The 23,987-nt window shown below is 46.4% G+C and overlaps 1 protein-coding gene across 4 annotated transcripts in view; it reads left to right on the forward strand.

The window, feature by feature from the left end:
* Positions 1-53: 53 nt before the first annotated feature.
* The window catches only part of SCG5 (secretogranin V), a 56,325-nt gene continuing 32,391 nt past the window's right edge, over positions 54-23,987 (forward strand). For 2 of the 4 annotated variants that reach the window (XM_040227007.1, XM_040227006.1), the window contains exons 1-2: positions 191-297; positions 1,821-2,053. In XM_040227007.1, coding sequence (XP_040082941.1) covers positions 1,828-2,053 — 226 coding nt within the window. In that variant the 5' untranslated portion in view covers positions 191-297; positions 1,821-1,827. Of the gene's footprint in view, positions 298-1,820; positions 2,054-23,987 lie in introns of all 4 variants that reach the window. The other 2 variants (XM_040227004.1, XM_040227005.1) reach the window with 2 other exon arrangements.

Genomic DNA, 23,987 nt, shown 5'->3' on the forward strand with positions numbered 1-23,987 from the left:
AGGCATCTAGCAGATTGTTTCGATAATTGCTTGAGAAAAGGTTCATTACTTCCATAGGGGTCGACAGAGGAAGAGGGCGTCGGGGAGATGTGTCTGTGGAATGCGTGGGCGGAAGGCTCCCTGCTTCTGGGTTGCCTTCTGGGGAGTCCTGGCCAGGCAGCCTCCACCTGCTGGAGGAGGGACGGGGCGGGGCTAAAATGAGGAGGGAGGTGACGCATGAGCGACCCAGATCGCCCCGCTTCTCGCCCGACCCCCACCGAGGCCCAGACCGCGGCAGGCTTCTCCGGCTGCAGCTCGGTGAGTCCTTCGCTGATGCCAGCTCAGACCTCAGCCTGACGCCCACCCGAGACAGACCGGTTCTTCGCGATCGGGAGCGGGGAGGGCGCCCTGCTGAAATCCTTGAGCCGGAGGCTGAGGGCAAACAAAGGATGGGTGCGAAAATCGGAGGGTCGGCTCCAAATGAGAGGGAAAGAGTCGCGGAGGAAGAAGGTTGGGTAGCTCATCAAATCTGAACGATGTTGGCTGGGGGTGTAAATGAAACAAAGACATCCTGCGTGCAGAGCCGGGGTGGGAAAGACGGAGATGGCCGGAGAGGCGGATGCCTGCCTCTGGCCTTTTGGTCAGATTGCGGGCTCTGCTTGTCTCAGCTCTTTGTAGAACAAGGTTTACATCTGAGAGTGGCTTCTTAAAACCCTTTCCTTTACAGAAATAGAATTTGGGGGTTATGAATATTTCCGTTTCAGGGGAGAAATGCAGACTGCCACCATCTCTGCCGGCTCCCAGAGAAGGATGGGTAGAAGAGGGTTTGCAGGGCCCCTGCCTGAGGTGTCCGCCCTAAGGTCCAGCAGCTGCAGAAGGAATCTGTGTGAATATTTGTTCTCTTGTTCTGCAGGCTTCTGGTGGCATAGAAGCCAACGTTCAGGACAGGTTGACTCCCCAGATTTTCACCTTCTCTTTCACTTGTTCTGTTTTCTCTCATCACCTTTCGATTGCCCCAGTTCCAACCTCCAAAACAGTGAGGTAATATTGCCAACATAATAACAGCAGTCTGGGGGTCTCTGTGCCCGACACTGTTCTCAGTGCTCTTGCATGTGCTCCCACACTTATCCTCACAGTGACCCTAAAAGACAGATGCTTTTCTCGTCCCTTTTTGCAGAGAAAGAAGCTGAGGCATTTGCTCACGACCCCTTGCTCCCATTTGGTGCAGCAAGCAGCCCTCATCTTCCTTCCCAGATTGCAGGGCAGGCCTGAGCCCTGTATATCTTCATGCCCACTCAGGATCTCAAGTGTATCCCATGTTTGCTAAGCTAAGATGGTCTCTTCTACCAGCCCCGAGCTTTCTGTGCTTCTTTACCATGTATGTCTTCCAACTCCTTCCCATGAGCCTTTTCTTCCCCAGGACTAGGAAAGCCAAGATGTCACTCTCTCTGTCCCTTTCTCAAGATTGAAGCAGAGTTTTGTTGTTTGTTTCTGTTTGTTTAAAAGCAGGAGAGAGTGGTGGTGTAGGAATGGTGCAGAACTTCCAGAGAGCTGTAACGACAATAAAAGATGACAGAACTGCCCTCATAGTCTAGTCTTCCCCGGGATGTGAGGACACAGGGAACTGGCCATCTTTGACAGTTTTGTTTCTTTAGTACCTTCTCACAGTTGATGTCCTGGGTAGCGTGGACATGTAAGGCCTAAGCAAACCCTTAAAAATTTTCACTGCAGTCTCTCTCTGGGCAGTCCTTGAATCACTCCCTGGAGGGAATCACATGATTGCTTCATCACAGCTGACGATTGTGGCCAATCGATCTGTGTGTGGTCTTTTTTTTTTGCAGGTTAAAAATGGTCTCCAGGATGGTTTCTACCATGCTGCCTGTCCTGGTGTTATGGCTGACATTTGGATGGACTCCAACTGCTGCTTATAGCCCAAGGACCCCAGACCGGGTCTCAGAAACAGATATCCAGAGGCTGCTCCATGGCGTGATGGAACAGCTGGGCATTGCCAGGCCGCGGGTAGAGTACCCAGCTCACCAGGCCATGAACCTTGTGGGCCCACAGAGCATCGAAGGTATTTGCTGTGTTCTGCCAGTTAGTTTCTATCATTGCTGTTGTTCCATTGCTAAGTTGTGTCTGACTGTTTGCAACCCCATGGACTGTAGCATACCAGGCTTCCCTGTCCTCCAGTATTAGCAGTAAAATGATTAATACATATTGAAGAAACTCTACTTTCTCCCTGTTTTCCCTTTCTTCTTATACTATACAGCATATACATGCAGACACATAAGAATATGTCCCGTGAGAACAGTGACCTTATCTAATTCACAGCTGTAGCCCTAGCATCTAGCACAAAGCCTGATACATTAGTATTTATCAAGGGAATGAAGAAACATCTAGTGTTGTCACTAAAAAAAGATTAGAACCCAGATCCCACATCTTCTCCCCAGACTGATCTTTGGGAAATTGTATCCCCAGCTGCCTACCTCTGAGCCACTGCCAGCCGGTATTTGTAAAAGATCTTCAAAATATAGGACCTAAAGGATCTGACTTGATTCTTAAGGAGGACATCAGATAAACCCAGAAGGAGCCAATGACGTACTGGCATTAAGACTTTAGGTCAAAACTTTAAAAATATATCTTAAAGTATAACAAATGTTAATTTAATTGTTTCATAGTGGTAAGACCATTGCTCCCTTGAGTTTTCCTGAGTTTCTGGCAATATATTTTTAATACTTTTATTAGAAAGTGGTACTTTTTTGCTTAGCGCTTTATTTATAGAGAATTGGAGTCTAGGTCCTGAGCAGCTTTTAAGAGCAGGGGCCTTATTTCCATGCCTGGCTTTATCTCTGATTCTGAATGTTCTCTTTCTCCACTGAGGTGGAGCTCTAGAGCCAGAGCATGGTTGATTTCATTTGAACACAAGAGAACACAAGTGCACAGGAGTGGGTCTGAAGAAAACATGTGAATTCTTTCTCTGAGTTTTGTCAAAACACACATCCAGCAAATGCTATTTCTTGTGCATCAATTTTGTATAATTTTGCCTAAGTCCATAATTTCTTACAACAGCTATCTGCCTTGAGGATCCAGGGAATGCCATGGATATTGTTGACATGTGATTCTCATTTCTGTCGTGTTACCCATAGTTCTAAACCACTGAGTAACACTAACTCCATGGGATTGTTGTCTATGTGACTGACATTTGATTTCAGGAGTGGATTAACGCAGATGACTTGAATCAAAAGCGTGCCAGCCTAGCACAGGGCTTGAGGTGGAACAAATCAGACAGAGCTTCACACCACCCCTTCTGGGGTGAATCTAAATCCTGCCCAGCACCTGCTGCTACCTCTGGCTTAAAACACACCTACCCATTTCAGACCAGGTCTTTCAAGACAGTGAATCTGCCCCTTTATCCATAAGTGCTGTTTAGTCACCCAGCTGTTGTCATGGAGACAGTTTCCCAGGTTTCCGTTAATACTGGAAGCCTGATCATCTGTGCAGAAGAGAAACAGCAAATCCCTGGACATCAGCAGCCTGGGTTTATCCAGAGCCTCCTTACCTTCACTCAGCAGCCAGCTGTTTGGCACCTGCTCTGTGCCCGCCACCGTGCAGGAGGCTCTGAGACAGCTCTGTTCTAGAGGATTCTTGTCTGGGAGTAGGGATGAGGAGAGGTGATTACAGTGTGTCAGGGCCAGTTTTTTGACAGATATACAGGCAAGGTGCTACCATGGAAGTGAAGAACAAAGTATAACTTATTCTGCTTGGGTGTAGATGGAGGAGGTGGCTTTAGAGAAATGCTTCTTTGAAGAAGCAATGTTTGAACTGGGTTTTGAAGTTTGAATAGGAATTTATCAGGGAATGGCAAGCGAAAAGGCAAGGAGATATGAAAGCGTGGCTTAGAACAATTCAGAATCAAAAACTGTTTTTATTACCCTTGGGGTAATGTGAGGTCATGAGCTTCCCAGGTGGCGCCAGTGGTAAAGAACCCAGCTGGTGCAAGGGATGTAAGAGATGTGGGTTCCATCTCTAGGTTGGGAAGATCCTCTGGAGGAGGGCATGGCAACCCTCTCAGTATTCTTGCCCGGAGAATCCCAAGGACAGAGAAGCCTGGTGGGCGGTAGTCCACAGGGTCACACAGCGTCGGACACGAACGAAGCGCCTTAGCATGCGGGCAGTGTGATGTCATAGCCATGCTGGCGCTCTTCTTACAGTGTCTGTGGAAGGTATGAATACCAGCTTGTGTTCTAGATTTCTGTTACTGTGTAAAATTTATCAGACATTTAGCAGCTTAATACAATACTTACTTGTTACGCCAGAGTTTCCTTTAGTCAGGAGTCGGGCATGGGTTAGCAGGGCCCTCGGCTTGGAGTCTCATCAGGCTGAAATCTCAGTGTTGACAGGAGACGCAGCGCTGGCTGGAGCTTGGGGTTCTCTTCCAAACTCATCTAGGTTTTCGGCAGCATTCAATTTTTTGCTCTTGTGGGACCAAGGCCCCTTTCTCTGGTTGGCTGTCAGCGGGGTCCCTCAGGTTGGTTGTAAGCTTCTCACAACTTGGCAGCTTACTTTCTCAAAGCCAGAGGAAGAATGTCCCTTTAGTCTGCTAATCACTATACAGTATAATTATAGGAGTGATGGTCCCTTTATCTTTGTCATTTGTCAACAGAGTGATAGTCCACCGTGTTCCCAGGTCCCACCCACGCTTGAAGGCAGAGGGTTCATGCAGGCCATGTGCACCAGTAGGTGGGAATCTTGGAGGAGGGGGGGTCATCATAGAATTCTACCTATTACAGCTTGAATGCAACTAACAGAGAAAATAGTCCAAAGACTTTAGAGGGAAGAGGAAACAAACTGAGAAGCCTGACTGGTTCCCGGTTGTGGACTTTGCCATTTACGTTATCGCGTGGTCTATTATTTTCTTATGTGAGTGAATGATTGTTTCAGCTCACTTGTTTATTTGCATTCTCTCTGCTCAGACGATCATTCCTGCTAATTCCCAGGGGTCTGACAGAGGCATGGGTTATCTTCCATATACCTTCAACATTTATTTTAGTATTTTGTTATGAAGGACCAAGTTAGAAAGGTTTTCTAATTTTTATAGGAAGAATACCCAGGATATAAATGCAAAAACCTCAAGATGAGAGCAGGGCAGCTGGTGGGGCTGCACTTTCAAAGTCATCCGCTCAGAGAGGCCTGCCCAACTGCCCAGAGTAGCTCTCCCCATTCTCTGCCACGGTGCTCTTTTGTATTTTTTACACTCTAGCATTAAAAAAAAAATTATACTGAATGTTTATTTCCTTGCTTGTTTATTGTCTGTCTTCCCACTGGAATGTCAGTTCCACAAGGCCACATCTTTTGTTTACTGCTTTATACCCAGACACATCGTAGGCACTTGGTAAATATTTGAAGAGTGAATGTGTATTTGAATAAATATTTTAAAACTCAGTATATCTGGTAGTGGGCTGCCCAGGTGGCTCAGAGGGTAAAGAATCTACCTACAACGAAAGAGACATGGTTCAATCTCTGGGTTGGGAAGATCCCCTGGAGAAGGAAATGGCAACCCCCTCCAGTATTCTTGACTGGAGAATTCTGTGGACAGAGGAGCCTGGAGGGCTACAGTCCCTGAGGTTGGAAAAGAATTGGATACAACTTTGAACAACAACATATCTGGCAGCAGTAAGTATATGAGTATAGAATTTATATTCTATTTGACACCTGGGTCTCTTGAGACTTCTTCCCCTTAAGGTCAAGGAAAATATTCCGTTTCCGTTCTCTCTGTTAAAAATCAGGAACTCAGTGATAATGTGCTCGTCAAAAGGTCTGTTTACTTTGTCTGTGACTGATCACCAGGGTGCAAGTTTCCTCCCTTCTGTACAGGGGCGTATTGAGAAATGGGGACTTTTTGCAGTTATGGAACGAAACCAGCAGAGGGCCTACTAGACCTGAAGCATATAGATGTAAGAGGATTCCTGAAACCTGGTACCCAGGCGGCCGGTTGTTAAGCCAGTCTCCTTGTTGAGCTGCTCTAGATGGTCACTGGAGAGGAATCATTTGCCCAAAACATCAAGAGGTTGGGGGTTATTTTTCACTTCTCCGTAGGTACCTTAACCGTAACTTGGTAAGGAATATCTTTCAAATGTGTAAATTAGTAACCCAAAGCAAAACAAAAATACAGAGTAAAGACAAACAGGCACCAGCTTATTGTTTTATAGAGAAAAAAACGTGCTTTAATGGAAAGGAAAACCTGATTGAGTCCTTTTTTTTTTTTTTTGGATGGTAGTTTATTTTTCCAGATTGAGTCTTAAGCATACTTTTTACAAGCTGTGTGTGATCTGAGTGACTTTTCTGAAACTTGATTTTCTTATACATAAAGTGGGGCTCCAGCCTACTCACATGTGAAAAGTGGGTGTTGTTAGTAACTGAATCAGACCAGCCTTTTCTCACTTTGTGGAGTATCAGGAGCACAGCTGCAGCCTTTAATGGCCTTCCCTGATATTATTATGGATGATTCACCCAGTTAGCAGTACAGCTCAGCAGTGCTACCGTGCACCTTGCATCTCAGCAGTGTCCCCAAGCTCAAATCGGCTCATTGGTCAAAATGACATAGATAAGTGGCTACTGTTGTTATATTTCCTCCAGAAACAAGGAAAGCCACCAGCTGTCCAAGAGATTAGTTCAGAGAGCCATTAGCTATGAGGTAGCGATGCTTGGGAGTCAGAAGTGGCTCTGCCAGCAGACACTAATGTTAGCTTTTGATGAATCCAATCACAAAATGTGCTTCCATTTTCAGGATAGCAGCCTCAGGTAGAAAGAGGTCTGCTCAATGCCACGGGTTCATTTCCCCCTACCCTCCTACACCACCTGATGACACCAGATATCAAACCACTGAGGGATTTATATATATTGGCAATTGATGGATCCCAAATAAATTTAAACCAATATTGCCAAACATAAAAATGCCAAAATTCCTTTTCATAACGCTAAATTTGGGGCTTAAAATTTTTTTTACCTTAAAGAGAACAAAAATTATTTACTTAATAAATGTCAGGTGGAGAAAGAATCTGTAAGATAAGGTCTATTTAAAGGGGTGAATCTAAGGAGCCTCTATTTCGTCAACCTCTGGCCTCGTAAAGGAACCGCAGTGGCTCCATTTGACCACAAGGGGGCACCAGTTGCCTCCTATTTGAAGGTTCGTGGTGGTTTAGTTGCTAAAAAAGCATGTCTGACTCTTGAGACGTCAAAGACTGTAGCCTGCCAGGTTCCTCTGCCCATGGGATTTCCCAGGCAAGAATACTGGAGTGGGGTGCCATTTCCTTCTCCAGGGGATCTTCTTGACCCAGGGATCAAACCCTAATCTCCTGCATTGCTGTGGTCTCCTGCATTGTGGGCGGATTTTTTACTGATGAGCCACTAAAGATGCAGGTTGGAGAGAAGAGTCTTAAACGTTGATCAGCTGACCTGAGCCTCTCAATTTCAGGTTAGCCTCTGTCTGCAGTTGGAAGAAAGGGTGGGGGCTGAGGCAGATATCTTGACTAAAATCTGTTTCTAGGTTATCCTCATTCTGGGAGAGCCAATGAGAGCAATGGGCTTGAAGGGTTGTCTTTGAGTGCAGCAGGGCCTCCAGTTTGGCTCATGTCCTTTGGGGTTCTGTTGAGCTCCCCCTGAATTCAAATCCTTAATATTTCCCTGGATGATTTCCAGTTTTTTGTCTTAGGCAATGACACCAATAGTGATAAGAAATTGAAAGGAGTAGGGGGAAATTTGGGGTTTTTTTCTGGTGGTAGGGGAATAAGGAGATAAAAATGATGACTTATTTTACTGTTGCTTTTAAGGTGTCCTGGGACATCCAGGTGTAGGTGTCCAGAAGGTACTTAGATGTATATGACGCAGGAGAGCTCTTTGGGTGAAGGAAGGGGTTTGAGAGCCATTATCATATTAGTGGGAGCTGATGTCATAGAAATGGATGAAGTTTCCTGGCTGAGTATTAATTAAGAAGAGCAGACACCTGAGAAAAAGCCAGGAAGACTCCATTTATAGGGTCAGGTAGAAGAATCTGCAAAGGAAACCCAGCAAGATTGGGCATTAAGGAGAACCAGACAGGTGCAGTGTAAACAAAGAATGAGAGTTTCAGGAAGGGGCTGTGGTCACTTTGTCAAAATTAGCAGAGAGTTTGTATGAAATCAGGACCACTGGTGCAGAGTGTACCCTGAGTGTAACCCCCCTGAAGTTCCTGGGACTTTGGGTAGAACAGGTTCTGCAGAATAGTGGGGGCCAGAAACCACAGTGTGGGAAACAGAAGGCACGGTATAAAAGCTGTTCCAGAATGTTGGGCTGTGGGGGGAAGACTGTGAAACGGCTGTGGAAGGATGAGGGGGGTTGGTGACAGAGAGATGAGGCAGGTTTCTGTGTAGGTTGTTTTAGAGATTTGAACTTGTCGAAGTGCTAATTAGCAAGAGCTGATGGAGAGAGGGGCTTCCTTGGTGGCTCAGACAGTAAAGAATCTGCCTACAATGCACGAGACACAGGTTTGATCCCTGGGTTGGGAGGATCCCCTGGAGAAGGAACTGACAACCCACTCCAGTATTCTTGCCTGGAGAATCCCTTGGGTGGAGGAGCCTGGTGGGTTACAGTCCATGATGTTGCAAAAGAGTCAAACATGGCTGAGCAACTGAGCATGCATGCACACACGATGGAGAGAGAGTTACAGTTGTGGGATGAAGGGCAGATGACTGAGGGGTAAATGTTCCTCAGGATATGGGAGGAGATGAAACCAAGAGCTCAGATGGAGGCCGGGGTTTAGGTCTTTCCTCAACTGGGCAAAAAGGGAAGAGGCAGAAGTGTGTCGGGATGCAGTGAAGCTCACGCTTGGTTGTTGTCGTTGTTGTTCAGTTGCCAAGTTGAGTCTGACTCTGCAACCCCATGGACCGCAGCACGCCCGGCTTCCCTGCCCCTCACCATATCCCGGAGTTTGCCCAAGTTCATGTCCATTGAATCAGTGACACCATCCAACCGTCTCATCCTCTGTCTCCCTCTTCTCCTTCTGCCTTCAGTCTTTCCCAGCATCAAGGTCTTTGCCAGTGAGTCGGCTGTTCATGCTCGCCCCCCACAGTCACTTTCTTAATTCCGTCGAGGAGGCCAGGTATTCTTTGCCACATTGTACAGAGGTGGAAGGAAAAGTTCAGAGAAGTGACTTCTCCAGGGATGCAGTTAGTATTTGAACATGGTTCAAACGCACTAGACCCTGGTGTACCCTTCTTCTGTTCTGGCCTGCTGTACACAGCATGCTACTTCTTAGGCTAGTTGATTAATGGTTGGTAGAGCACAGGCTTGATCTTGGGCAAAACTGGAAAACAGGTTTATCTTTAGGGATGATCCTTGTTCCTGGGCTCATTGTTGACCTTTTGAATTTGCTGCTCCATATAGACTGCCTGTGAAGTGGCATTTATGATAAAGGGTTGCTTCCCTTCCCCGCCAAACTATGAGATCTGCAGGAGCAGATGCAGGGTCTGACATGCTTTTTCTGTATGCAGGGTCTAGACGGGGCCAGGCATGTAATAGATGCTCACGAAATGTTTTTTGAAAGAACCTCTCACAGCACGCGTCCTAGAAACATTGACCTCCGAGATGCCAGCAGGTGAAGCTGGTGTTATCTTAGGTCAGATCATCTAGCCTGTAAGTATATTTTGAGCATTGAACCCTGACAATCTAATACTCACTGGCTTTCCTCCCACCTGCTGATTTAGGATCTCAGCTCAAGTGTCTTAAATCCATGCATGATCCAGAACACAGAGGACTGGTCCCTACCCTGGGGCACTTACCCATGTTCCCCTCTTTCCTCTCCTTGTCCCCTTCAGCTGGGCACCACCTCATCCTCCAGACTCCAACCACTGAGCAGTTGCAGCCTCAGGGAGTCTGTCATAAAGTGTTGGGTGGCATGGATAGGAGGAGACTACTCTGAGTACCTTGTGTCCCTAAACCCTAGAGAGATTTAGGGAAACAGAGCTTTCCATTTTATTTCTCACTGTTCCCAACAACCCACTACCCCACCCCAACACCGTGCTCTCCATAGATTCACAGGAGAGGTTGCACAGGGAGACACACATAACTGAGCATCAGGCACCAAAGGGGTGAAAATGAAAGGGGCTTCCCTGAGAGCTCAGTTGGTAAAGAATCCGCCTGCAATGCAGGAGACCCCAGTTTAATTTCCAGGTCGAGAAGATCCACTGGAGAAGGGATAGCCCCATTTCCCTCCACAGCCCCACTGGCCATGAAGGCAGAGCTTGTCCCTGCCTCTGGTTGGCCAGCCAGACTCCTTTTTCCTTTAGTTTGAGCTTTTCCTCAGGAGGTATCTCATTCCTGGTGCACACAGGCTTCTGGTGGGTGTCCTCCCAAACACGCTGTCCCATCTAAAGCCCAGAGCAGGTTCAAGCTGGGACCTCGACCTTGTCCCACATCACCTGAGACTCACCATCTGGAGAGAGGGTGTGGCAACAGCAGCTGCTGAGTCACTGCAGGGCGTGATGTCCACAGATAATGGGAAAAGCGGATCACACACATATGGGAAATGGGAAAATGGTAACCAAATCTTACATAATACTCTATGGTTTGCAAAAAATTCTTTCCTGAGCCCTGTCTCATGTGATATAACCTTTCTAACCATTAAAAAAAAAAAAAGTGGATGTTGCTTACACCGCTTGAGCTTTTCAATTTAGCTGGCAAGCCAGCTGTGTTAGGTTTGACTGCATTTCTCCAGCCAGCTGTCTTCCATCCCCATCGACTTGGCTAATCCTGTGATATTTGGCTGAGAAGCTGTAATGATGCTGGGAGTGCTGGTAAACCACGGGCGAATTGGGGCAGATGGTGTTCCTCGGGTAGGAAGCTTCAGAAAGCAAATCGTCTGACAAAACTGCCCTCTTGGAACAAATTGGTGCAAATACCTTGGGCACTGTGGTTGTAAAGAAAGCTATGGAAACCAGCTGGGAGGGTTTAGCAGATCCCAGCTTGGCACTACAGTTAAAAGTAAGCGTGACTTTCACCCGAGGCAGGCTGTGGGGTTGGAGTAACATAAGGGGCACGTGGTGTGGATGGTGGGGGGCGTGGTCACCGTGGAGCCGAGCAGGAAGAACGGTGAGGCTCGAACCCCAGGGGTTTGGGTCCTGGCTCAGACCAGCTGTGTGGCACTACGTAAGTCCCTTAAACTCTATGAAATCTAGTTTCCCAGTCTGAAGATGGAGGTAAGCTGCCCAGACCTTCTCTCGGGGTTGATATAATAGTCATATTAAATCAGGTATATGAAGCGTTTGGGGCAGTATGAAGTTTTACTCATAATGGGAAGTACTGCTGTCGTGGTGGTTACTGCTTTCATTCAACCGTATGTATTTCCAGGTGTAAATGGCTCCAGGGCTGGAAGGTGGTATGTCTGCGGTGGTATCACGTGTTTCCTGTTCCCTGTGTCCTTGACTTGGTCTGGGGAAAACCGCCTGCAATAGTTGCCTGTTAGACTTAGAGGAACCAGTTGACCTCTGGCCTTATGAACTGCTATGCCGCCTATTCGTGTTATCTTAGGAGTTAGCGACTGTGTCTGCAGTGAGGGTGGATGGTTCCTGAAAACCAGTAAAGAGTGACTTTTCCATACTCAACAGTGCTCTGTTCTACTTCTTTCCTGGGTGGCTATATAAGTCTTGTGTTTGGCTGTGACGTGGGTTATAGAACCATCTTAAAGGTCAGGAAGACTGGCTGTTTAGTCAACTGCCAAGCCAAGAGCATGCTCATGTGCATGTAGGTGTGAGAACGGTGTGCAGATGGGTTGGAAAGCGTGTTCTCAGTGGCTTGAGAGGAGGCTGTCTACATGTCTGTGTTTCCATGGACGTGACTGGCAGGCCGTGATCAGTACACTTCCCCTGAACCATGCATCCTATCAAAATGCCATTTAACATCTTTCCATTTTTATTAACTTTCTAAGTAATTATTGAGTGCCTACACATCTGGGCTTCCCAGATGGTGCTAGTGGTAAAGAACCTGCGTACCAATAGCGGAGACAAAGGAGACGAGTTTTCGATCCCTGGCTCGGGAAGATGCCCTGGAGAAGGGCACGGCAGCCCACTCCAGTATTCTTGCCAAGAGCATCCCATGGGCAGAGGAACCTGGCGGGCTGCAGTCCATGGGGTTGCAGAGTTGGACACAACTGAAGTGACTGAGCAAGCATGTTACTATGTGCCAGGAACTGTGGCCTGGACATTTGCAAACCAACCAACATACATCTAATGTATTTACAAAGGATCTTTGTGAACTAGTTAAGAGTCAGCCGTTATCTTCTAACCTGTTAGTAAAGGTTAAACTCTGACCTGAGGGACTGAGGCGTTTTCCTGAGAACCGGGGCTGCGGCAGCCCTGGGCAGGCTTTCCCCTTGCTTTCACACCCCGGATACGTTTTCCATCGGCGCTTCAGTCTCGGGGCCTCCAGAGGAGCGCGTGTGTGCTGAGTCGCTGCGGTCGTGTAGGTCTCTTTGCAACCCTGTGGACTGTAGCCCGCCAGGCTCCTCTGTCCGTGGGCTTCTCCAGGCAAGAATGCTGAAGTGGGTTGTCCTTTCTGCTTCAGGGGATCTTCCTGGCCCGGGGATAGAACCCACGTCTCTTACGTCTCCCGCATTGGCAGGCAGGTTCTTTAACACTGGCACCACCTAGGAAGCCCTCCTGAGGGATAAGAATCAGAAAACACAGGCAAGACCAGGAATGATGAGCTGTGTCTTCACATGCCTGCTAGCTCCTGTGGGCTGGGCGGGCTAAACACAGACTGATGTCCAAGGAGCTGCTGGTTAGTGGCTGGGCCCGTGTTCTCTTATTGGAACCAGAAGCCCTTGTTTAAGCAGCTTGAAGTCTAGGTGAGGAAAAGGGATGTAAGAATGGAAATGCACGCTTTCCACAGGCTGAGATAGAAGCTGGGAGTCCAGGATATAGTTCTCATAGTCACCGTGACAGGAACTGTGGGGAGTAAGCCTGCCCCCCACCAGTCAAAAAGACGTAGCAGGCCAGCTGAACTTGAGCTGGGCTTCCTTGAGGAGAGAGCGTGTGGATCAGAGGGACTCCAGTTCAGGAAGGAAGAGGCAGGAGGAAATAGACTTTTTTATCTAGAATGTGTTGCGTGCAGGTTGGTTAGGGGTGGGAGGAGGTGGCAGGAAGGCTGGACACTTTTAAGGTTGCCACTGAATTTCTCTCTTTAAGGGGATCTGGGGGGACTTAACCTGGTGGTCCAGTGGTTAAGACTGTGTTTCCACTGCAGGGGGCATGAGTTTGAGCCCTGTTTGGGGAACTAAGATCCCACATGCCAAGCAGTACAGCCAAATAAAGAAATAAAAGCTCTTAAAAAAAACGATGTATACAAAGAATGTTGCAAGCGCCCCTGAGGACAGGGGCAGGTGGTCTGTGAGGCTCAGGGCCCTGAACTCCCCCAGGGAAGCACCTGCCTCCCCAGCCCGTCCCCTTGTCTGCAGAGTGTCCAATGAGCTCTCTATCTGCTGGCAGATAGAAAGGTCACCCGAGTCTGGAGGTGCCCTGGAGGCAGCAGTGGGCTGGTGGTACTGGGTGGAGGTGGGCTGGGTACTGCTTTGTGTTTTGGTCAAATGCATGCACGCTAGGGACAGCACCACTGGAGTCTCAGGGACTGGAGGTGGGTGTCGCTTCAGTCACTCAGCGCGTGTGGACGTCAGAGGATAGAGGGAGCCTGCCTCCCACCACGCTCAGCACCGGCTGGATGATCTACCTGCAGACCCACCCGTTCCTCGAGCGGCTTCACTGTCCTGGGTAGTTCTTCCCTTGGACACCCTGGATTGTAAGCCCCCAGGGGAGCAGACATTGACCCGTCCCAGCACTTCAGCGGACACTGGTGCCCAGTGGCAGGTAACACTGTGCAGTGGGAAGAGAGCTTTGGCGTGGCATTTGGCCTGAGCAAAGCAGAGTGATGCTCCCCCAGGGCCCGTAATGACTGTGGTGATGGGCCCCTCCCCTGGGGCTCCCCGGCAGGCTCAGGACACCACTGGCCCTCTCCCATGGAGGCCTGTCAGAGTTTATCTTTGCCTGAGACATTGTGGCCGAGGAGACAGTCAATCCAGGAGACTGGCCGGCCCTGCAGAGGCCCAGGGGACCTTCCTGGTACCATCCTCCCGGTCCAAGGACTCAGCAGGCCTGTTGTCAACAAGCCCAGCCCAGTTTGGATGAGATGTGGGTGACTAACGTTTTCCTCCCAGGCAGCAGGAGTGGACCGGCTTGCTGGGAGGAGTCCCTTTGCTGTAAACTACCAGAGATGCCCGTCTCCCGAGCTGAACCAGTGGGTGTCTTGCTTTCTTCTTTTTTCTTAATCCTTCAGCAGATGATGGGAGGGGTCATCTGTTGAGTTTGTCCAGACTCTGAATAGTCCTTGGTCGCTGGAGTGTGCAAAAATATGGCAACAATACAGGTGCTCTTGCCTGAAAATGTTTCCAAAAGGATGGGAACAAGAGCAGTTCTTCTGACAGTAAAAGATGCATTATGCTAATATCAGAAGGACTTTTTTTTTTCCTCCCCACATGTGTGGTCAGTGAAGAGAATTTTAGCAGTTGGTTCTCATTGAACCAAGTCTGTATACAGCACTCTGGAGCCCGGTCATCACCTCTAGCTTTTTTTACAGGAAGAGTTGTGGTGCCTAGGGGTCTGGGCTGTGGCCTAGGAGCAGGCAGGGAGCGGTCAGCCCACTCTCAGCTCTCCAGATCCAGGCCTTGAGCAGAGAGAGCAGTTGGTACCCACACAGCTGTCTTTGCAGCCCGCCCACCCACCCAGGCCTCCCGACCCTGCTTCCGGGCATTCATTTGTGGTTAATGACGAGTCACATCTCATCCCTTACCCCCAGTAACAGCACCGAGGCGAGCACATGGTGACCATCAGCCTCGCTCCAATCTAAGCAGAGGGGCTGAGAAGCAACTAGTGGGATACATAATAGTGTTCTTTCTTTAAATGTGTTAGGGGAAGAGAACTAAGATTTATTTTGTATCTACTATGTGCCAGACACTATATATATATGTGGTGGTGGTGGTGATTTAATCGCTAAGTTGTGTCCAACTCTTACAACCCCATGGACTGTAGCCCACCAGGCTCCTCTGACCCTGGGATTTCCTAGGCAAGGATACTGGAGTGGGTTGCCATTTCCTTCTCCAGAGGATCTTCCCAACCCAGGGATCGAACCTAGGCCTCCTGCATTGCTGGTGGGTCTCCTGCATTGCAGGTAGATACACATGTGTGTGTGTGTGTAGTGTGTATATATATATATATATATATACGCATTTTTGTCCTCAGAAATCCTATGCGATGCTTTCCTCTTGCAAGGACAAGTTGAGGTGTAGAGTCGGTGAGTAATTAATTGGGCAGGACTGACTAGCTAAGGGGGATATGGGTCTAGATTCAAATCATGTGAGTCTGACTCTAGAGCAGGGTTTTCATTCTCAGGACCTGTGATATTGGCTAGAGACTCCCCTTGTTGTGGGGCACCTCTAGATGCTGGCAGAACGCCCTTGCTTATGACAACCAGAAATGTCACCTGCGGATCATTATCGCCCCTGTGGAGAACCAGTTTTCTACAGGCTTTATTATTCCTGCCGCAGCACATTTCAAAAGGATATTTGGGGGTACCTTGGTGGCTCAGAGGTTAAAGCATATGCCTGCAATGCGGGAGACCTGGGTTCAATCCCTGGGTTGGAAAGATCTCCTGGAGAAGGAAATGGTAACCCACTCCAGTATTTTTGCCTGGAGAATCCCATGGATGGAGGAGCCTGGTGGGCTACAGTCCACGGGGTTGCAAAGAATCGGACATGACTGAGCGGCTTCACTTTCACTTAAAGACTCTCTAGATAGTATGCACTAATTATTTATATTAATTTTTAATATAAAAGTAATAAAGGTCATTATGGATGATTTGGAAAATCAGATATAATTGCATATATTTCTATGAAAAGAAAAACTAGGTCAAACTCCATGCATATTTTTAGGCTCCATTTCCTACATAGTATCAGATTGATTTCTGTAAATGTTTGACTAATAAGGTTGTTCTCTCTCGCTCTCTCTCTCTCGTTTGTGGGAATCTTATTTCACTTGTTAACTATGAGTATTACCTTACAAATCCTTGAATGTAACAGGCAATAAAGACATCTCTTTCAGTTTGTATTTATTTGATTACTAACAAAACTGACCATCTTTCTATCATATAGCTATTTGCTTTTCTTATTCACCGAAATATTTGTTAATTAGATGTGTTGTTTAGTAAATCTAGTAGTGTCTACCCACTTTCAGATTTTGCCTTCTTCACAGTGCAGGCTCATAACTGAAGTTCCTTACGCTTTTTAGCACTGATTGAGGGATTGGACTCTGGGAAAGGATTGGGAGAAGAGAGGAAGGGAATGCCTGTGTATAAATAATTGATTACCTAAATTAGAATGAATCGAACCCTGAAGCTGGAAGCAGAAAAGAGGAGAGAATGGCTTATGCCTGAGGTCCTCAGACTGTGAGAGAGATGGGAGTGCCCAAGTACCTGGTGAGAGAGTTCCCGTGATGGCCACCAGGTGGTGCTATCGGCCTGGGACGATTTTGGTGTCTGGTGCGGGAGGGAGAGGAGAGTATAAGTGGTCACAGGTGAGTGAGGTGATAAGGAGGCTGAGTGTCAAACACAGAGGCTTGTTGGGTGTTTGGAGTTAACCTGCCAGTGATCACAAGTTGGCCTGGTGTGTGTATGTGTTTTTATATGTGTGTACGGAAGAGGAAGGGAAGGTTAGGACTGGTTATTGGCTTGTTTATTGAGATATAATTCATGTACCATACAATTCACCCATCTACAGCATACACTTCGATGGTCTTCAGCATGTTCTCATCACCATAATCAGCTTTAGAACGTTTTTATCACCCTTCCCCTTAGCTATCACTCCCCTCCATCTCTGCCCCCCACCCCCCCTCTTCACTTCCTATTCCCCTTTCCCAGTCCCTGGCAACCACTTAATCTACTTCCTGTCTGTCTGGATTTGTGTACTCTGGACACTTCATGTAACAGGATTGTACAACGGGTGTTCTCTTGGGAAAGGGCTATTCTCTGGTTGTTACTACTTGTCCCAGCCAACACTACCCCAGTTGACTTTGTAGCAAGAGGCATCAGAGTAGCTGGATAGACTATTTCAAGTGCTGTGGCATTTCCAGGCCTATTAGGATAGAGAGAACGACAGACAACAGCAAGACTCTCATTTGACAGATGAACAGATTCACCTGGGAAGCTTATGGAACTAAAGATTCCTGGCTCCCAGTCTCTCCAGAGGGCTTCCCACGTGGTGCAGTGGTAAAGAGTCCGCCTGCCAAGGCAGATGTGGTTCGCTCCCTGAATCGGGAAGATCCACTAGAGAAGGAAAATGGCAACCCACTCCAGTACTCTTGCCTGGGAAATCCCATGGACAGCGGAGCCCGGTGGATCACAGTCCGTGGGGTCGCAAGAGTTGGACACATCTTAGCAACTAACCAACAGCTTCTCCAGGAATTCATATTTGGTAGTTCTGGGGAGCTGAGGCTGCTGCGGGTTTTTTTTATTTTTTTTGGTGCCCCAGGTGATTCAATGATTGTCTAGCCGTCGGCAATGGGCAGTCAAGTAGTGGAGGAAAAGAAACCTGGTCTGGAATATGGAGGCATGAGACCAAAATGACCTTTTCCTGCAGACCATCTCTTTCAGCTGCAGCTTGACATCCAGCGCCTCTCGTGGGAAGGGAGCTGCACGCTTATGGTTGCCACAACCACATGCTACAAGGCTGGTTCATGTCAGAGCGTCATCTTTGACTCGGCGTGACAAGAGTGCACTTTTGAAGGCCATCAAAAACAATGACATCAGCCTTATTTAAATACTGCTCGGCTGGCAAATAGCTTGAATGGGGTATAGCAGAAAGAACACTGAATTAGAAGCCAGAAACTCACCAGAATTCTCCACTGAATACTCCCTGGAGCTATTGTGAGCATCTGGTGAGAGTGGGTGAGAGGTGTGGCCCCTGGCTTAGATTAGGGAAGCGCATGACAAGACGGGGCTTCAGAGAGCATCTTGTCCACCTGTCTTGTTTCATGGTAGGGAACACTGTGGTCCTGAAGTTCCTTGCGGAGGTGGTGGACATACCAGCGACCAGCAGTGCAGCCAGGAGTGGAGCTGAGGGCTCGCGTCCTCTGCCGCCTTCTTTTCCCACTGCGTCTCACTTCACATCTCTCTCTTTGGGGATCTGAGGAATGCTCCTGAGTCACCTGTCATTTCCAGAAGTGAGGAAACCCAGGCCTAATTTATCCAGGGTTCCAGAGCTAAATGATTTATATTTGCCTTGGATAAGTAGGAGTTAAAATAATGGCAGATGAAAACTCCACGATGGCATTCATGGATGGCTTTTAAGAACAAGCCCAGAACAGATCCAAGCTTTGTGAGGCCTGAAGCTTATGTAATTTGGAAACCCTCTTTAAGACAAATAGTACCAAATTACAAAATTAGGTCCAGGGCCTTGGAAGCAATCTATGCAAACGAGAGACTTTGAATCTTCAGCTTCATTCACTTCACTGTCAGTTCACCTCTAGAAACAGTTATAGCAAGATCCCTGATCATGTGTGTCCTGCTAGAATTTTTTTATTTGTGTAAATCACACATATCCTGCTTCGAACCACTTAGTTACACCAGTCTCACCAAATGGAGGCCATTCTGTCAACAAATACGTCTTGAGTAGCTGCTGTATATAAAGAGTACTGAAGGGGGCGAATTTCCTGGTGGCCTAGTGGTTGGGATTCTGGGCTTTTACTGCTGTGGCCTGGGTTCAGTCCCTGGTCAGGGAACTGAGATCCTACAAGCTGTGTGGCCAAATTAAAAAAAAAAAAAAAAGAATACTGAAGGGGACAGAGGCTACAGTAAGAAGTAAGTACAGTAAGTAACGGGAACTTCCCTGGTGGCTCAGACGGTAAAGTGTCTACCCACAATGCGGGAGACCTGGGTTCAGTCCCTGAGTCAGGAAGATTCCCTGGAGAAGCAAATGGCAACCCACTCCAGTACTCTTGCCTGGAAAATCCCCTGGATGGAGGAGCCTAGTAGGCTACAGTCCATGGGGTCGCAAAGAGTCGGACACGACTGAGCGACTTCACTTCACTTCACTTCACAGTAAGTAAGGAGTAAGTACAGTAAGGAGACCACAGTCTCAGGATATGCAGTTCCAAAGTATATGATAATAAATCCCGAGACCATTCTTTCTTCCCAACCGTGGGCTGGGCCAGGGATGGATGCCTAAGGGATCTCAGCCTCTATTTGTGTCTCCAACTTTGGTCTCAGAGAGCCTTCTTCCTTTCACGGTCATTCCTCTCCCTCTGTCAGATGGGGAATGGACACCAATATGAGTGAAACTCTTGGGGTTTTTGAATAAAAACCTTTTCACGGTTTAAATGACATATCTGTGGTTGGGCACCCCTTCCCAACCCACTGCAAAGTCCCTTAAATCTAAAATCATTGCCTTCAAATGAATTAAAAGTACATTCATCCATCAGGGTCCCTTTTCCCTAAAATGTGCCTGATGCCATTGAGATAGTTAGAATAACATGAGTATCCTGAAAAATCTCTGTGAAGATTCTCAGATATTTATTTCCACTTTGGTAAGAAATGTGTGCATGCTAAGTCACTTCAGTCCTGTCTGACTCTGTGTGACCCTATGAGTGGTAGCCTGCCAGGCTTCTCTGCTCATGGGATTCTTCAGGCAAGAATACTGGAGTGGTTTGTTATGCCCTCCTCCAAGAGAATCTTCCCAACCCAGGGTTCAAACCAGTATCTCTTATGTCTCCTGCATTGGCAGATGGGTTCTTTACCCCTAGTGCCACCTGGGAAGCCCTTTGGTAAGACATCTGTACTCAATTCTGTTTATTTAATTGATCATATCAGCATTAACTCCTGTATTTTTTTAAAGGTGTGGGTTTTGCCACTTTCTGGGAGAAAGAAATGGTGATAGAGATAAGTCTGGGTCAAGAGGGGGCCTAGGTCAGTAGAGGGTGTTTTATGCTGTTTTATTTCATTTTTAAAAATTTCATTTTTAAATTGTTACCCTTAGTTTTATTAAGGAAATTATTGATTTCCCTGGAGAGATGAGGAGTCAGAGATGTGAGTCCCTTTAGGTAAAATCAAGTACTGTTCATGTCTAACTGAAATTTCCCTTTCCATTGGTGGGAGGAATGGCTGAGCCCTTGGTGTCATCTAAAGCTCACTGTGATTCTCGTGGCAGCTTTATTATTAAAAAAAAAAAAAAGAGAGAGACTTCTGGAACGTTAAAGCATGAAGGGACATTAAAACCTTGGGAGGGTTTACAGCATTTTGAAGCACAGGGTGGAAGGTTCTGAGCCCCTGGGTTGAGGAATGGCTGGATCCTTCTGGTGTCATAAGCAATCCTATCACTCTTGGGACCCTCCCTGTTTTGAATCATGGATTTCAAACATCCTCAAAAGCTCTTCTCCGGTAATTCCAAAACTCTTAACAAATCAATCCTAAGAAAAACAAATATGCAGAGGAGCAGAAGGATATTTAGGATATGGTTCTAATTAAAATTTTTAAGTTTTCCTTCTCAAAATCTTGTATAAGCCATTAAATATGAAAAAAACAAACCCCAGAGTAGGAAAGCAGTCACAGCCACTACCATCAGAGGTTTTGAATTTTATAACACACGAATAGTTTATTTGTTTTTCTTCTTATTAACACCAAGAGAATCAAGTCAAGGCTGTAACTTTAAAATACTGAATGGCCGTCTGTTGAATTGGGCATACATAGGGACATATCACAGAAGGTGAAACTCCATCCTCCACCAGCATATGAAACAGCGAGCCTGCTTGCTGTCAGAAGGCTTCAAGTACAGGCACTACAAAAGAAACACATCTTGTGGGCCCTCTCAAACTGCCCGGGGTAGGTTGGAGCCATCTGGATGTTTGCCTGCAGTTCCCTTGTGACGACTGAGTCTGCCAGTTACCTCTGTTGCTGTTCTGTTGATCTTTTGGCTATTTCTCTGTTTGGTAACACCTGAAGCCAAGGTGAAAGAAAAGAACATTTATTAAGTTCTCTGTTTGTACCAGTTAATCTTAATGAAGCATTACTATCACCCCTGTTTTACAGAAAAGGAAAATGAATATTTTAAAAGGTAAAGATATCTTGTCCAGGATCACATAAATTTTAAAGCATGGAGTGCGTGCATTGTAAAATGACAACCACTTAACATTTGCCAGGATCCTGCAAAAACTTTACAAGGTCTATTTTATTTTATTTTTTTTTTACTTTATTATTTTATTTTTAAATTTTTAAAAAATATTTTTAATTTTTAAAATTTTAATTATCTTCATGTATTCATTTATATTTATGCATTTCATTATTCTATTATCTTATTTTTTAAAACTTTTTATTTTGTATTGGGGTATATTTTGTATTAACAATGTTATGACAGTTTCAGGTGCACAGCAAAGAGACTCAGCCACATATACACATGTATCCATTCTCCCCTTAACTCCCCTCCCATCCAGCTGCCACATAACATTGAGCAGAGCTCCATTCTAAATATAACAGTGTGTACATATCCATCCCAAACTCCATAACTATCCCTTCCCCCCATCCTTTTTTATTTTATCCTCATACCAACCTCTTAAAATTGATATAATTTGTATCCACATTTTATAGATGAAGTCATACAGTATGATGGAGCCAGGATTCACTGCTTTTGCACAGCATACCTCACCCCCTCTGACTTGAGCTGTCTGTGTAGACCCCAGCCACGGGTGGCTGCCTCACACTTGACAGATGCCTGGTTTGAATTGCAATGTACTCTAAATATAAGACACACAGCAGATTTTGAAGGCAATACCATACATAAATAAATAAAAGAATGCAAAATATCTCATCAGCCCTTCTTATTTACGACATGATAGCAATTTGCATTTATTGGGATACATTTTTTAAAATTAAACTTCATCTGTTCTTTATTTGTTTGAAATAAGGCTACTAGACAATTTAAAATTAACCATGTAGCTTTCATCATATTTCTATAGGATAGCACTGCTGTCTACTATTGCAAGTAAAGAAGGGGCTATGAAATTTGTTTTTCATCAGTAGTTAAAATTTTGGTTAGTAGAGTGGGTGGGGATGTTGAAGCCATTTCAAACTTTTAAAAATTGTTTTCTAAGGCTATTTTAAAATGTAAGCCTGGGTTTATGAATGAATTTGAATTATGCTTTCTTCACTCTCGGTACCATGTGTGGGTAAGAAAGACTGCCGTTTCTAAGGTTCAGAAGGAACTTGTGATCTATGATTTCAGTGTTGCGTGGCTGCTGCCTCTCTACTGTCCTCCATAGTGGGAGCTGCTTCCAATTCCACACACTTTGTGACAACCGACTTTGTGTCTCCTCCAGCATGCCACGGGGCCCAAGCTCTGGATATGGCACTTGGCACTTAGTTTATCCTAAGTAATGAAGATTGAATAAGTAGCTAAGCATTTTTTATTGGTTTTGATGTTGTCGTATTATTTTTTAAATTGACACTTAGTTTAAATTTCTATTTTCTAGCTATTATGGATTACCGTCTCTCTGGAACATTGAGTACAAGCTTTTGTCGGGGGATATGTTTTCATTTCTGTCCCGTATATATCAATACCTAGACCTGGAACACCTGGGTCATAGGATAGCTCTGTGGAACTGTTTGCGAAGCTGCCAGATTGTTTCCCAGAGCAGCTTCCTCCTGGTATTGATACATTCCCATCGGCAGTATCTGAGGATGTGGTTTTATTCTTAACTGTTGCCAGGCAGAGATTACATGGATACAAAAGGAAGAAGTTGGGAATATTTGTGTGAGATAGGAAGACTACAGACCAGAAACACTGTATACCAAATGTCTGCAGGAGATTTAGCCCAAGTGCCCCTCCTTCCTCCAACATACATACCACCTGCCCTCTCTTCCCAAGGCTAGAATTCAGAAACAATAAAAAGAGAGAGAAAAAGGTAACAGCTGCTTAGAAACTCAGAAAAGAATGTCCTGCAAAGAGATCACAGTTTGTCCAAAACAAATGCTTATGCTAGCTCTTTATAAAAATGCTTAGTTACTTACAGCAGCTTTGGGTGGAGAAAGGGAAATAGGAACTATATTGTGCAGGTACCGATTAGTAAGACCAAGTGGGAGTGTTCTTTGTCATGGCCCCAAAGCCTTCTCTGACCCCGGTTCAGTTCCTTTGTCTTAATCTACTGACAAGGGGGCTGACATATGAAATGTTTGGATTCCTGAGCCAGGTTGCTGCTCCTCTGGCCAGTGCAGAACCTCAGAGAGGAGACGACTCCAAGCAAGTGGAGTGCCAAGCCCTGTCACCTCCCCCATCTCCATCCCATTCAGAATGGACCCCTCATGGTCTCTGCTGCCCCTTAGTCACACTTCCTTCTCAGTGTGTTCCCAGTGGCCTGCTTCCCCTGTAACACTCAAGCTTTATCAAAGAGCTTAAGTCTGGGGTAGAGGACCACCTCCATGATCATGAGGACTTGCTGTTGATCTCACCTATTGGCTCACCCATTCAGTGCTTCCCTATTTTATGCTTCTGCAGACATCCTTCCCTGGTGGCTCAGATGGTAAAGAATTTGCCTGTAAGGTAGGAGACCCAGGTTCGATCCCTGGGTAGGGAAGATCCCCTTGGAGAAGGAAATGGCAACCCACTCCAGTATTCTTGCCTGGAGAATTCCATGGACAGAGGAGCCTAGTGGGCTACAGTTCATGGGGTCGCAAAGAGTTGGACACGACTGAAAAAATAACACTTTCACTTCACTTTCAGATATCCCTTATTTTCTTTTGTGTTGGAAGCTATTTCCTTGGATGTTCAGTCTCTAACTGTGAAGGTTGTAGCCATTTCCTTGGTTCTGATTTGGCCTCTGAGGTCTTCCTTACATTGATTTTTGCCTGCCTACCTGGATCATCACTGCCATTGCCCTTTCTGCTGACCTGAG

This window comes from Oryx dammah, unplaced genomic scaffold, assembly GCF_014754425.2.
Source record: "Oryx dammah isolate SB20612 unplaced genomic scaffold, SCBI_Odam_1.1 HiC_scaffold_26, whole genome shotgun sequence".
In the NCBI taxonomy this organism is placed as follows: Eukaryota; Metazoa; Chordata; class Mammalia; order Artiodactyla; family Bovidae; genus Oryx; species Oryx dammah.